This window comes from Astyanax mexicanus, chromosome 14, assembly GCF_023375975.1.
Source record: "Astyanax mexicanus isolate ESR-SI-001 chromosome 14, AstMex3_surface, whole genome shotgun sequence".
NCBI classification, from domain to species: Eukaryota; Metazoa; Chordata; class Actinopteri; order Characiformes; family Acestrorhamphidae; genus Astyanax; species Astyanax mexicanus.
In genome coordinates, this window is record NC_064421.1 from 35,600,762 (window position 1) to 35,613,432 (window position 12,671).

Sequence of the window (12,671 nt, forward strand, 5' to 3'; positions counted from 1 at the left end):
CTGAGAGCGCCGCGCCCACCTTTTCTCCTCCGGCGCCGGGAAGTGGAGGAGTTTTCAGCCGCATACTCCTCCTGAACGCCGCGAGAGAAGGGAGTGGGTCGGATAGCCAGCCTGGATCCATAAAACGGATTACTTGCAGCGTCCATGGTTTAAGGTCGGTTCTTCTGTAACGCTGTGTGAAGGACGGGACGAGGAGAGCGGACGCTAATGCAAGTATCATTTATTATAGAACAGAAAACAAAACATAAATCAAACAGAAACTCAGAAACAGGAGACTAACTAACAGGCAGGATTTAACACAGCCGTGACAGACGTATACACGCACAAGAACCGACAAAAACACTAATGACAGAGACTCTTAAATACACACACAAGGCGGGAAAGAGAACAGGTAACACCTGGGGACTGACTAATGAGGGGCGGAGCTACAAATGGACACAGGTGAGTGGAAAAACACTGGCAGAACACAGGGGCACGGGTAACGTGGGACAACACAGGCACGAGGACAGACAGGAAACAGGGCCAGGCGTGACATTTAGTTAGGCTGTTTTATTTAGAGTCATTAGCCACACTCTGATAATGTTTTATATTCTATTCTATTTATATTTTACATAAATCCAGTTAAAACTAATTTCATCTCTCTGCCTTCCTCCGAGTTACTGACTGCCCACCTGTCTGATCAGGTACTGATGGATGTTGGACCCTCAGGCTCTCACGTCTCCTGTCCGGCCAGACTGATGGAAGTTTCTGAAGTCAGCTCTTTTCCATCACCCACCACAGATCAGCTGCTCATCATCCATCTTACTCTCCACTACAGATTACATCCAAGCCATTAGTGGTGCTGCTATACTCCTGAATATATAAAACCTATGTGGATGTATAAAAGACTTTTTAAATTTCAATTTAAAAGCCATTTGACCAGTGGTAGGATGGTCCCCCCTTAAATGTGAGTCTTGGTCCTCCCAAGGTTTCTTCCTCCTCCTGCAGCTCTGAGGGAGTTTTTCCTTGCCTCCGCGCTCGCTGGGGGTTCTGTATTATGTATTTTCTATATTTAATGTGATCATGTTTCTGTAAGCTGCTTTGTGCCAACACCAGTTGTAAAAAGCGCTATACAAATAAATGTGTTATACCTAACATTGAGTCATAAATTGTGGCAACACCACCACCACGACCGGAGCTGCATGGGTAACTAAAATAGCTAAAACCTGGAGAGGTAGACTCATTTAAAGTGATATATTTATCAGGTTTAATCCAGGTTTCACACAGACATAGTGCAGTAAGGTGATTATCAGTAATAATATCATTAACAATAACTGATTTTGGTGCTATCGATCTTATATTTAATAGCCCTAGTTTCATACGGACGCTGCTGGTAGGTGGGCATCGGACCAGAGATGAGGAGGCGGGCGCGGGTCAGTCTGCGAGCGGTGTCCAGGAGAGTGCGGAGGTGCTCCTTCGGGACCTCGCTGCTCCGGGCGGACGTGTCGTTGGTACCCACATGCAGGATGACGGTGCCGGGGTCCCCGCGATGCCGAAGCACTGTAGGAAGCCGCCAGGCTGACGTCCAGGACCCGAGCTCCTGGAAAACACGACACAGCAGCATTACCCTTAGCGTTAGACACCTTTAAATGCCTAACAATAGATTCCCCGACAATGAGGGTACTGCCCTTATCTGTTTTCCTCGGGCTGGGGGAGGTGAAGGAGGCGACGTCGAGGAGCTGAGGACCTCAAACACATCCCAGTCTGTTGTAGCAAAACAGTCCTGCAGGATGCCCTCAGTCTCCAGAGACCACAGTTTAAATGTTTTGGTAACAGGGTTTGCCTGTTTGAGATGTGGTCTGACTGTCCGAAGTTGGGGCGAGGTGCGGCTCTGTATGCACCGCGCACATTGCTGTACACGTGGTCAAGTGTGTTCTTGTTGCTGGTGGGAATGTCCACGTGTTGGTAGTGTTTGTGAAATACAGTCCGTAAGTTGCACTGGTTAAAATCCCCAGCGGTGATGAAGACGGCATCAGGGTGAGCCGTTTCCAGCACGCTGATGACGTCATGGAGTTTGCCGAGCGCTGCTGTAGAGTTACCCCATGGGGGGATGTAAACAGCGGCTAAAAACACAGCAGTAAATTCCTGTGGTAGATAATAGGGATGGCATTTCAGCAGTATGAACTCCACGTCTGGTGAGCAGTGCTAATAAGCGGTCTGTATGTCTCCATACCACGCGTTGTTTACAAACACACACACACAGTCCGGGGTGCGTTTCCCGTACAACGACGGAGCCTAGCATTGAACTAACGTGGTACGATGCATCGTTAAACTAACTAACATCTGAAGTACGACAGTTTCCCGAAACCATCGTACTTTGTTGGTACCACAGAAGTCTGAACTATATTGGTTTGAACCACCATGGTCTTAACTAAGGTGTTTCCAGATGTGTTCGGCCAGACTTTCCCAGCAGAAAACGTGCAAAACTCACAATCTTTAAAATATTATGCCAAAAATATGTTTCTAATGTATCATTTAGGCTATTTATATTGTAATTATCACCAGAACATAAGGTCCGGCAATACTATTAATAAAATAACAATGAACTGCCAGTAAAATGTACACAATAATTGCTATATATTAATTATTATTTGTAACAGACAGTGTTACTTAAAAAAAAACACATATTTGCTATAGCAATATTTTTTTAAATAAAATAATCACCATTCTGAATGAGTCTTATTCAAATGAGACCTGAGAAATGTGTGTTACTCAGTGGTTCAGCAGAGCGCCTACGACGGTGCAGCGCGCGGTGTTCTGTCGAATTGTGCAACACATCGAGATGTGCTTCTCAACACCTGCGCCCATGCGTGGAAACATATTTTATTTATTGTTTTTTATGGTAATTCTGTTCTTTTTGGGTGCATTAAACAACCAGAAACCCCTTGAAATTATTTGAGTATTACAAATGCGTAAATGACAGCTGATGAAAATGAAAGTAATACTAAGTTAGCAATAATAAAAAATAAGGTTTATAATCACCCCTAATAACCCTAAACTAGTACGGTTTGACAGGGTAGCAAAACTCGACAGAACACCGGATGGACGCCTAGTTCGAATCCCAGTCGTGGTTTAATTTTCTTAATGGTTTTTTTTTTCATAATGGCAATTAATGTTATTATTTTTTACATATATATTAATGTAGCCTACATATTTCTACGTATTTCCTGTAATATATTATTTAACAAATACTAATTGATAACATTTGTATAGGCCTAGAAACACACGTTGTATTGGCTAAATGATACATTTTCTTTATTCACACTCTGTCTGGTCCTGTTACCTCCAGAGGATAATTAGGTAATTCAAAACACCTGCTTATTACATGTCTCTATTTATTTTAAGACACTTTTTACTTAGTTTTTTCTTGTTATGAATATATTATTAAAAGACACCTTCTTGCCTACTGTATGGATATATTTGTTTCACTGGGTACAAACAATGCAAATATACCCTCAAAGGTCCTTAGGGTACAGGTGTTTACGTTAAAGCCATTTTAGAGTATTACCCCAGTGACAGTTTAATAGCCTTATTCACAGAGTGCATATAGCACAGTGGGTTTAAAAAAATAATTATTAACTATTTCATAAATGTGCACAGCACAAGTTATCTTTACTCAAGAGATGCCTGCTTGAATAATTGACATACATCTTTCCAAGACTGTAAAATACATTTTAGCTAAAGGGCACTTCAGTGCACTCTTTTCACTACACTGAATTCATGTTTGCCAAATAAAGCTAAATTTTAAAGACATACATTAAAAAAGGACTGAATTTTATTATTTTACCTGGGCGCACATGGATAAAAGTGAAGTGGCTCAATTAATGTAATTAACACAAACATTAAAAAAATAGGTACACTTGACATCTTAAATCCTCGTGCAGCAATATTAATGTGATTTATCAGCTTTCTGAGTCCTACCGTCCATCGTCTGCACTAATAACCAGGAACTAAGCTCCTAACGACAGGTCTAGAGCTGTAGTTGGAACGACGCAGCTGAACCACGGTAGTTGCGAATATTCGCTGGAACTACGGTTCTGGGAAACACCTGAGTAGCTTAACTAAGGTTCGCACTATGCAAGTTACTAACGTGGTTACCTCCATAGTTCCAACCACGCTTTTGGGAAACACCTGCGTCGCAGCTGCATCGTCCAGACTATGTAAGTTGCTAACGTAGTTAGCAACTACGCTTTTGGGAAACGTACCCCCGGTCTCCCCTGTGTACGGAGTGAGTCTCTAGCTGAATATCGCTCTCCGGAACTTTATCTGAGAGAGCAGCACTCTCTTAATTCCCGCTGTGATGTAATCCTCGCTCTCAGCTCGTCCAGTTTGCTTTCCAAAGACCGCACGTTAGCTTACAGGAGGCTGGGCAGCGGTGGTCGGCTAGCGCAAGCCATTAGCTTAGCATGTAGCCCTCCTCTCCTGCCTCGCCTGCGTCGCCGCCTCCGAAGTGCTCTCCTTGGGTCAGCGCACTCGCTTGGGATCGGTGCCGCCGGGTCTTCCTGGCGGCGGCAGTGGCTGTGGGAGCGAACAATGGGTTGCAGCTCCGGTGGAATAAAGCCAGTAAGTACCATATTACTGTGTGATGCGATGTCCAACAGAGTGCTTTTGCTTTTGCACTCTGTTTGTGGCGTGCTTGCAGAAATGGCTTCTTTCGCATCACTCTCCCATACAGCTTCTCCTTGTGCAAAGTGCGCTGTATTGTATAGTGCACCGATGCACAGTGACACCATCTGCAGCAAGATGATGCTGCAGCCCTTTGGAGGTGGTCTGTGGATTGTCCTTGACTGTTCTCGCCATTCTTCTTCTCTGCCTTTCTGATATTTTTCTTGGCCTGCCACTTCTGGGCTTAACAAGAACTGTCCCTGTGGTTTTCCATTTCCTTACTATGTTCCTCACAGTGGAAACTGACAGGTTAAATCTCTGAGACAACTTTTTGTATCCTTCCCCTGAACAAGTATGTTGAACAATCTTTGTTTTTAGATCATTTGAGAGTTGTTTTGATGAGCCCATGATGCCACTCTTCAGAGGAGATTCAAATAGGAGAACAACTTGCAATTGGCCACCTTAAATACCTTTTCTCATGATTGGATACACCTGGCTATGAAGTTCAAGTCAGTAAAAGTCAGTAAAAAGTAGTTAGGAGTATTCAAATCAATAAAATGATAAGGGTGCCCATACTTTTGCACCGGTCAAATTTTGGTTTAATGCATATTGCACATTTTCTGTTAGTTCAATAAACCTCATTTCAATCCTGAAATATTACTGTGTCCATCAGTTATTAGATATATCAAACTGAAATGGCTGTTGCAAACACCCAAATATTTACAACTAAAAATGATTAAGATTAATAGGGGTGCCCAAACTTTTTCATATGACTGTATGTGCATAAATAAAATACATTTAAAAAAGATAATTACCCAGACTGGTTTGAATGATTGATAGACCAAATTAAATTAAAAGTGAATAGGATAGGACTACTCCAGACACTGAAATAGGAATCACTGCTCTGGAAAAAAGCACACAGTCAGCATGTCAGTTTAGGAAGCATTTCTTATTCTTTATTGTAGATTAGGTGTCCTTTTGTGTAGATTTGGTGTGGTTGGGACAGTCCACCTTGGATTTGGACACTGCCTCTAGCTCCAGAACTCCAGAAGAGTTAAAGTGCAGGATACTACAGAGGTGAAGTGCATAGAGACACCTGAGATTAGGGCTAAAAGAATAATAGACTAATGCAGATACAGAAGCAGTAAGTCAGGGAACAGCTGAGAGAAATTACAGATATAGAGAAGAGGAGTAAGTTATAGACGTAATAGTGAAAAATCTAATTTCCCATAATGTAATCCATCAGTCAAGACATGTTTGGAGAGTGGTGTTGGAGCTATGAGGCTAACGTACAAATCTAAAGCCAGATTTCAGGCTCAAGACAGCTGCTGCTAATGTAGCATGCTTTTATCTTTTTAGATGTCCTTTTATATCAAACAGTGCGAGAAACATTATCAGCAAGACCATTAGCACCATGCTAATTAGCATAATACAAACATTTACTACTTGTTAGCAACATTAACGCATCTTACAATACTTACAGTGCCTTGCAAAAGAATTCCCCCTTGAAGTTTTCAACTTTTTGCCACATTTCATTTTGTCTCTATGAGTTTTGCACATCGAGAAACTGAAATTTTTGCTTATTCTTCCTTGCAGAACAGCTGGAGCTCAGTGAGGTTGGATGGAGAGCGTTTGTTTGTGAACAGCAGTTTCCACAGATTCTCACGGTTGGATTCAGGTCTGGACTTTGACTTTGTTATTTAAACACCTGGATACGTTTATTTATGTTTAAAGCCTGAAATGTGGCAAAAGGTTGAAAAGTTCAAGGGGGCCTAAAATTGTAAGGCACTGTATGTTAATTACATTAAATCATACCATATATATATATATCATAGATTACCTAATGAAAAGAGACCAATAATATTAATTAGCATGTGAAATTAGCTAATTATTAATGTATATTAGCTGTTACAATTAATATTATGTTCTTTATTTGGAATTTTTATTTTCATTATATTCATATATACGCAATGTCTGAATAATTAAAAGTTAATTAGTCTTTAAAAGCAATTTGTAAATGCATTAGTACACTGTTATATTATCATTATATTCATGGCATAAAGTTGTCTTAAAATGACAATAATGTAATTTATTACTGTTTGATTATAAATCGTTGTGAAGGTATTGGATTAAAAAGAAATGTATTTTATTACATTCATTAAATTAAAATACACTTTAATTAAACAGGTAGCATATCCTTAAGTGAAGTATTAACAAATATACATTTGTCATATATCTTTTAAAGCAAGAGCTAAAAGAAATATATTTTTAAATCTTTATAATTAAATATACACTCACCGGCCACTTTATTAGGTACACCTTGCTAGTACCGGGTTGGACCCCCTTTTGCCTTCAGAACTGCCTTAATCCTTTGTGTCATAGATCCAACAAGGTACTGGAAACATTTCTTAGAGATTCTGCTCCGTATTGACATGATAGCATCATGCAGTTGCTGCAAATTTATCGGCTGCACATCAGGATGTGAATCTTCTGTTCCACCACATCCCAAAGCTGCTCTACTGGATTGAGATCTGGTGACTCTGGAGCCCATTCAAATACAGTGAACTCAAAAAAACAGTCTGAGATGATTCACACTTTATGACATGGAGCATTATCCTGCTGGAAGTAGCCATCAGAAGATACTGGTGCACTGTGGGATGGACATGGTCAGCAACAATACTCAGGTAGGCTGTGATGTCGACACAATGCTCAATTGGTACTAATGGGCCCAAAGTGTGGCAGGAAAATATCCCCCACACTATCCCACCACCACCACCGTAGAGATGGTTGTGCGTGAAAATCCCAGTAGATCAGCAGTTTCTGAAATACTCAGACCAGCCTGTCACCAACGACCATTCAAATGTTCAAAGTCACATAAATCACCTTTCTTCCCCATTCTGATGCTCGGTTTGAACTGCAGCAGATCGTCTTGGCCATGTCTACATGCCTAAATGCATTGAACTGCTGCCATGTGATTGGTTGATTTGACATTTGCTTTAATGTGCAGTTAGACATGTGTACCAAATAAAGTGGCTGGTGAGGGTAAATACAGTACCAGTCAATAGTTTGGACACACCTCTTCTCATTCAATATGTTTCTTTTTTATGATTTTTTATATTGTAAATTTAATATAAAAGATACTAAAGCTCTACAGGAACACATTCACATTTATTCTGTAAACAAAAAAGTGTTAAACAACCAGAATATGTTTTATACTTTGGATTCTTCTAAGTATCACATTTATGTTGAGGACAGATCTGCACACTGATGTTATTTTAATCTTAGAGTCTTCATCAGGGAGAATCACCTGGAATTGTTTTCTCAGCGTCTTGAAGGAGTTCCTGGAGGTGCTGAACAATATATACTGTTTAATTCCATATGTGTCATGTGTTTCATGTCTTTAATATTACCTTACAATGTAAAAAATAGATTAAATAAAGAAAAACAGTGAATGAAATGTGTCCAAACTTTTGACTTGTATGTATGCCAAAAATATGTTTAATAATACATATGTAAATTTTTAAGCACCTATTGCTGACACAGATGTGCAAACACACCGACATATTATCTCTCTGTGAAGCACATAAACATGAATTTATTTGCATTAAGCCTAATGCCAGATGAGTTGCGGAGTTGGGATGATTAGATTATGAGCCAACATTATTACCTCACTAATGCTTTTGTCACTGTGGTTTATATTTGATAAATTGAATATACTGACATATATTTATTAAAGGAAAAAACTATCCAAACCAATCTAGCCCTTTGTGAAGAAGGTGCCCCTAAAACTAATAACTCTCTAAAACTAAAAACTTTCCACTCTTGGCACTCAAGTTTTACTGATAACTTGTAATGAGTCTTTCACATCTCTGTGGAGGAATTTTGTTCTACTCTTTTTTACAGAATTGTTTTAATTCAGACACACTACAGGGTTTTTGAGCATTTACAGCCTGTTTAAGATCATCCACAGCATCTCAATCAGACTTTGACTAGGCCACTCCAAAACCTCCGTTTTGTTTTTTAAGCCATTTAGAGGTGGACTTGCTTTGGATCAATGTCCTGCTGCAGAACCCAAGTACTCCTAAGCTTGAGGTCAGGAACAGATGGCCGAACATTCTCCTTCAGGACTGTCTGGTAATCAGCAGAATTCCTGGTTCCATCTATTATAGCACGTTGTCCAGGTCATAAAGCAGCAAAGACCATTACACTACCACCACCATGTTTTACATTAAAGTATGATGTTCACCAGTGGTCCTTATTTTTTTTTCATTTGTGAATATTAGCTCTTACTGTGGTTCACTGGAGACCTAAAGTCGTGTAAATGACTTTGTAACCTTTTCCAGACTGATAGAGGTCAATGACTTTGTTTCCTCATCTGTTTTTGAATTTCTTCAGATCACAGCCTAATGTGTTGCTTTTTGGGACTGTTTATTCAAACCAAATATAACATGTTTTTAAAACAATTTAAACGCAACTGCTCACCAGCTAGATTGGTTTGGATAATTTTGCATATGTAAATGAAAAAAATAGACATCAAACAAGCCTTGGCTGACTGGAAAACAGGGTAAATGAGAGTTCACTAGACTAACATTTTTACCAGTTTAAACATTTACGAAGCAAGCAGCATGATGGGCAAGGAGAAATCCAGGAGATTCTCCATGGCTCATTTCAGTGCAACTCCACTTACTCAATCAAATTTGCATGTTAAACCGCACTGTTTTCTTTATGGCTTTAGAAATTTCCCTGTTTCTGTCTGTCTGTGATGGTCCAAGTGAGCTTTGACTAGTGGGGTGTGGGCACAGACTCCTCAGCTCATTGCATCTGCCGCTTCTCTTCTTTTTTCTTTATGTGGGTCTAGACTGTCCCGAGCGCGTCTTCAGCCTAAAAAAAATCACAAAGAGTGGTTAAAAATGGAAATAAAACAGGAGAAAATAGTGAGTAAATAAAGAAACACCAACAGCCCATAAAGAGGATCAGAAATAAGATGATTTTAGTCTCTCTCTCCACAAAGAAAAACAAATAAGCAGAAAGAAAGAGGTGAAAGAATAACAACCACAATTACAGGTACAGAAATACCTGGGTGAGATTGGAGTCAAGTTGTGGAGGTGATTATAGCATGTGTGTTTGTTATAATGTGTGCAGAACACACACACACACACACACACACACACAAGATATAGTTCATTTGTGGTTTAAATATTTTGTGTTTTCTGTTTAAGAATTCGGAGAATATCAAAACTATTTACTATCCTACAGCATTATAAACCCCCCACCCCTACACCATTACATTCATTTTACCTGATGTTTACATAAGTTGTATATCTGCATAGAATCTGGATCTACTGGATACTGTTTACACTTGTCACTACAAAGGGTCCCTAGTGCGAGCAGATACAATTTGCAGATAAAATAGTGTGAGCAGATGAAATTATTTTATACTGAATGAGTTGTAAGGTAGTGTTTCTGACCATGTGGTGATTATTATTACACACCTGGCCCAGAAATCGACATCAGGAGCTAATAATAATTTTTCTTCCTATTGTTTGCAGGGTAGGGTAACAGTAAGATTTAATTGAGATTATTTTAAATATTTTATATAGTATTATTTCTGATTGCTAATGCTAATAAATTCTGAAATTGGTGTAGGCAGGTTTAATGTGGTTGGGTTACTTTTTGAACAGATGAGTTATCTTAACTGGTGGTATTGGAGAAATTTAGTTCTCCCAATGCCATAATTCTGTTGTAGTTGTGGTTGTGATATTGTGGTGGTATTGTGATAAATGTGTTTGAGGGGTGTACTGGCCTTTTTGTTTCAAAGTGAGTAGTTGGGAGTAGGGTTGGGCAGTATTGAAGTTTTTATACCATCATACCGTCGTCAGATTATAAGGCGGTATACGGTATTACTGGCGGCAGCGGCAGGGGGTTATGTATATTATTTTATTTTTGTACCTGTGTGTACAATATTTCGTTTTGATATTTTAGAATTCGTTAGCTTATATTTCCTTTAGCATTTTGAGCTTACTTTAGTTAGTTATTTTCCTATTTCATATCTATTTTTCTGTTTTCATTAAATGTTGTTATTAGCTTATTAGCTTTTAGCTTGTTGCTGCTTTCTTTGTTATTTAGCATACAGAAAAACTGACTGGTCTTTTCCATGAATGTTGATTTATTAATTTAATAGCTGTATCTAACTATTTTAATCTAACTATTTTTAGACAGACAGTGTGTGATTTTTTTAATCGGTGTGGAGAGCTCATTCGCATGTTTGAATGGTTTATCCTGTAGGAAAACGCACGCGATTTATCTGCTGACACTGTTGTCTGACTGGCAGGCTGAGAGACTGCAGATCATGCAGCCCGTAGGCAGTAGAAGAAGCTCCAAATCCATGCGAGCCGCACACCTATTAATCCACCTGCGGAGCTTTAAACGTGCGGATGAGCTCGCGTTCAGTCTCGCGTTCACGTCCGGGTTCAGGCAGACAATCTAAACTCTAGTATGCAGAAGTATATTATTATTGTTATTTATTTTCAATTCTTTTAAAAAGCAGGACACTTTGATTTTTATTTCTCTGCCCGGACCCGACCCGAGGAAAGTAATGGAAAATCTCGGGTCGAGTCCAGGCTCCAGGAAATAGTCTGTGATGTAGTCATCTAATTTTTACTACTGTTTTTATTTTATATAAAGCTATGGCATGCTAATCACCATATACCTAAGTAACAAAGTATTACTGTTAACGAAAACAAACGAAATAACGAAAACTGAAAGTGAAAGTTCTCCTTAACTGAAACTAATAAAAACAGCAATTAAAAGAAAAAAACTAAAAGGAACTGAAATTACAGATTGAATACCCTCATTTTCGTGTTTGTTAATTTATTTATAAGCGCTGTTTCAACTACAGCGGGTGGTGTTGTGCAGTTTCTGCTCGCGAAGGGGAGCCGGGGTTCTGCGGGGGTCAGATTTCGGCAGCGCGGTGCAGCGCGCAGAGCAGTCCTCTCATTGGCGTAGGAACCGGGGGGATTAGAAAATAGAATATTAGAAACAGGTGGATTTGTCCCCCCCAAAAAGGATATCTTTTCGCTTAGCTCAGCTGTACTATTAATGAGGAGACAGACCGGACCAATCACGGAGCCGGCTCAAAAATTAAATCCCGCCTCTCAGTAGAAACAGCCAATCAGCTTGCTGGTTTTGCGTCGCGCGGAGAAGAGGCAGTGTGCTGTTGGGGAAGCCCCTCCCCCTCGCTGTGAGATTTAGCAGCGGGACCGGGATGCAGCAGCTTCAGCTGATTTTAAAACAGATCTGGATATACGGAGATTTTTCTAAAAGAAATGGAACGACAGGCTAACCACGTAAACTGTGATGATATGTTTCTGATAGCTGGTTAAACATACACGTCTCTGAATCAGCACACAGTTTAAACCCACTGTGATTAATAAACTGCAGCTGTGTTAGTGGGTTAGCTTTACTTTGGAATTAGCTAGATTGGGAGTTAACTATTTATGTTTTACTTGACCTGTACCTGATCAGCTAATCACCATTTCATTTTCAAACTGTGTTTATTAATTTAGCATTAAAGGACTTACTGTGAGCTATAATGAACGAAAATTAATTTAGTTAACTAGTTAACTAGAAGCCAGATGTAGTGGGTAGCCAGAATTTAGTACAGTACTTTATGTTTGTAGTTTAAAGCAGTTTCTTAACCCTGATCACTGCCCCAAAATTGTGCTTTCCACCTGATCCACCTGATCAGCTAATAAACAGTAATTTACTGAGTTTACCTGTTAAAATCCTTTAGCCACTTATGGAGCCTAAATTAATCATGTATATCCAGCAGTGTATTAGACACATCATGCCACCACTAACTTTATTAAATGCCTTTAAACAGAGAAAGCTCTAGAATATGCAGAACAGTGTTAATATGCAGTAGAATATGTAAGAACAGGGTTGAGAAACACTGCTGTTAAGTGACTTGAGTTCATTTGTAGTTCACAGTAAGACCACATGTCCTGACGTTTATAAAAGTCTCTATG

The 12,671-nt window shown here is 39.5% G+C and overlaps 1 protein-coding gene across 2 annotated transcripts in view; it reads right to left on the bottom strand.

Moving 5' to 3' along the window:
* Positions 1-5,574: 5,574 nt before the first annotated feature.
* The window catches only part of sanbr (SANT and BTB domain regulator of CSR), a 113,705-nt gene continuing 106,608 nt past the window's right edge, over positions 5,575-12,671 (bottom strand). For both annotated transcript variants that reach the window (XM_049463959.1, XM_049463958.1), the window contains one exon: positions 5,575-9,525. In XM_049463959.1, the coding sequence (XP_049319916.1) occupies positions 9,489-9,525 (37 nt within the window). In that variant the 3' untranslated portion in view covers positions 5,575-9,488. The remainder of the gene's footprint in view (positions 9,526-12,671) is intronic.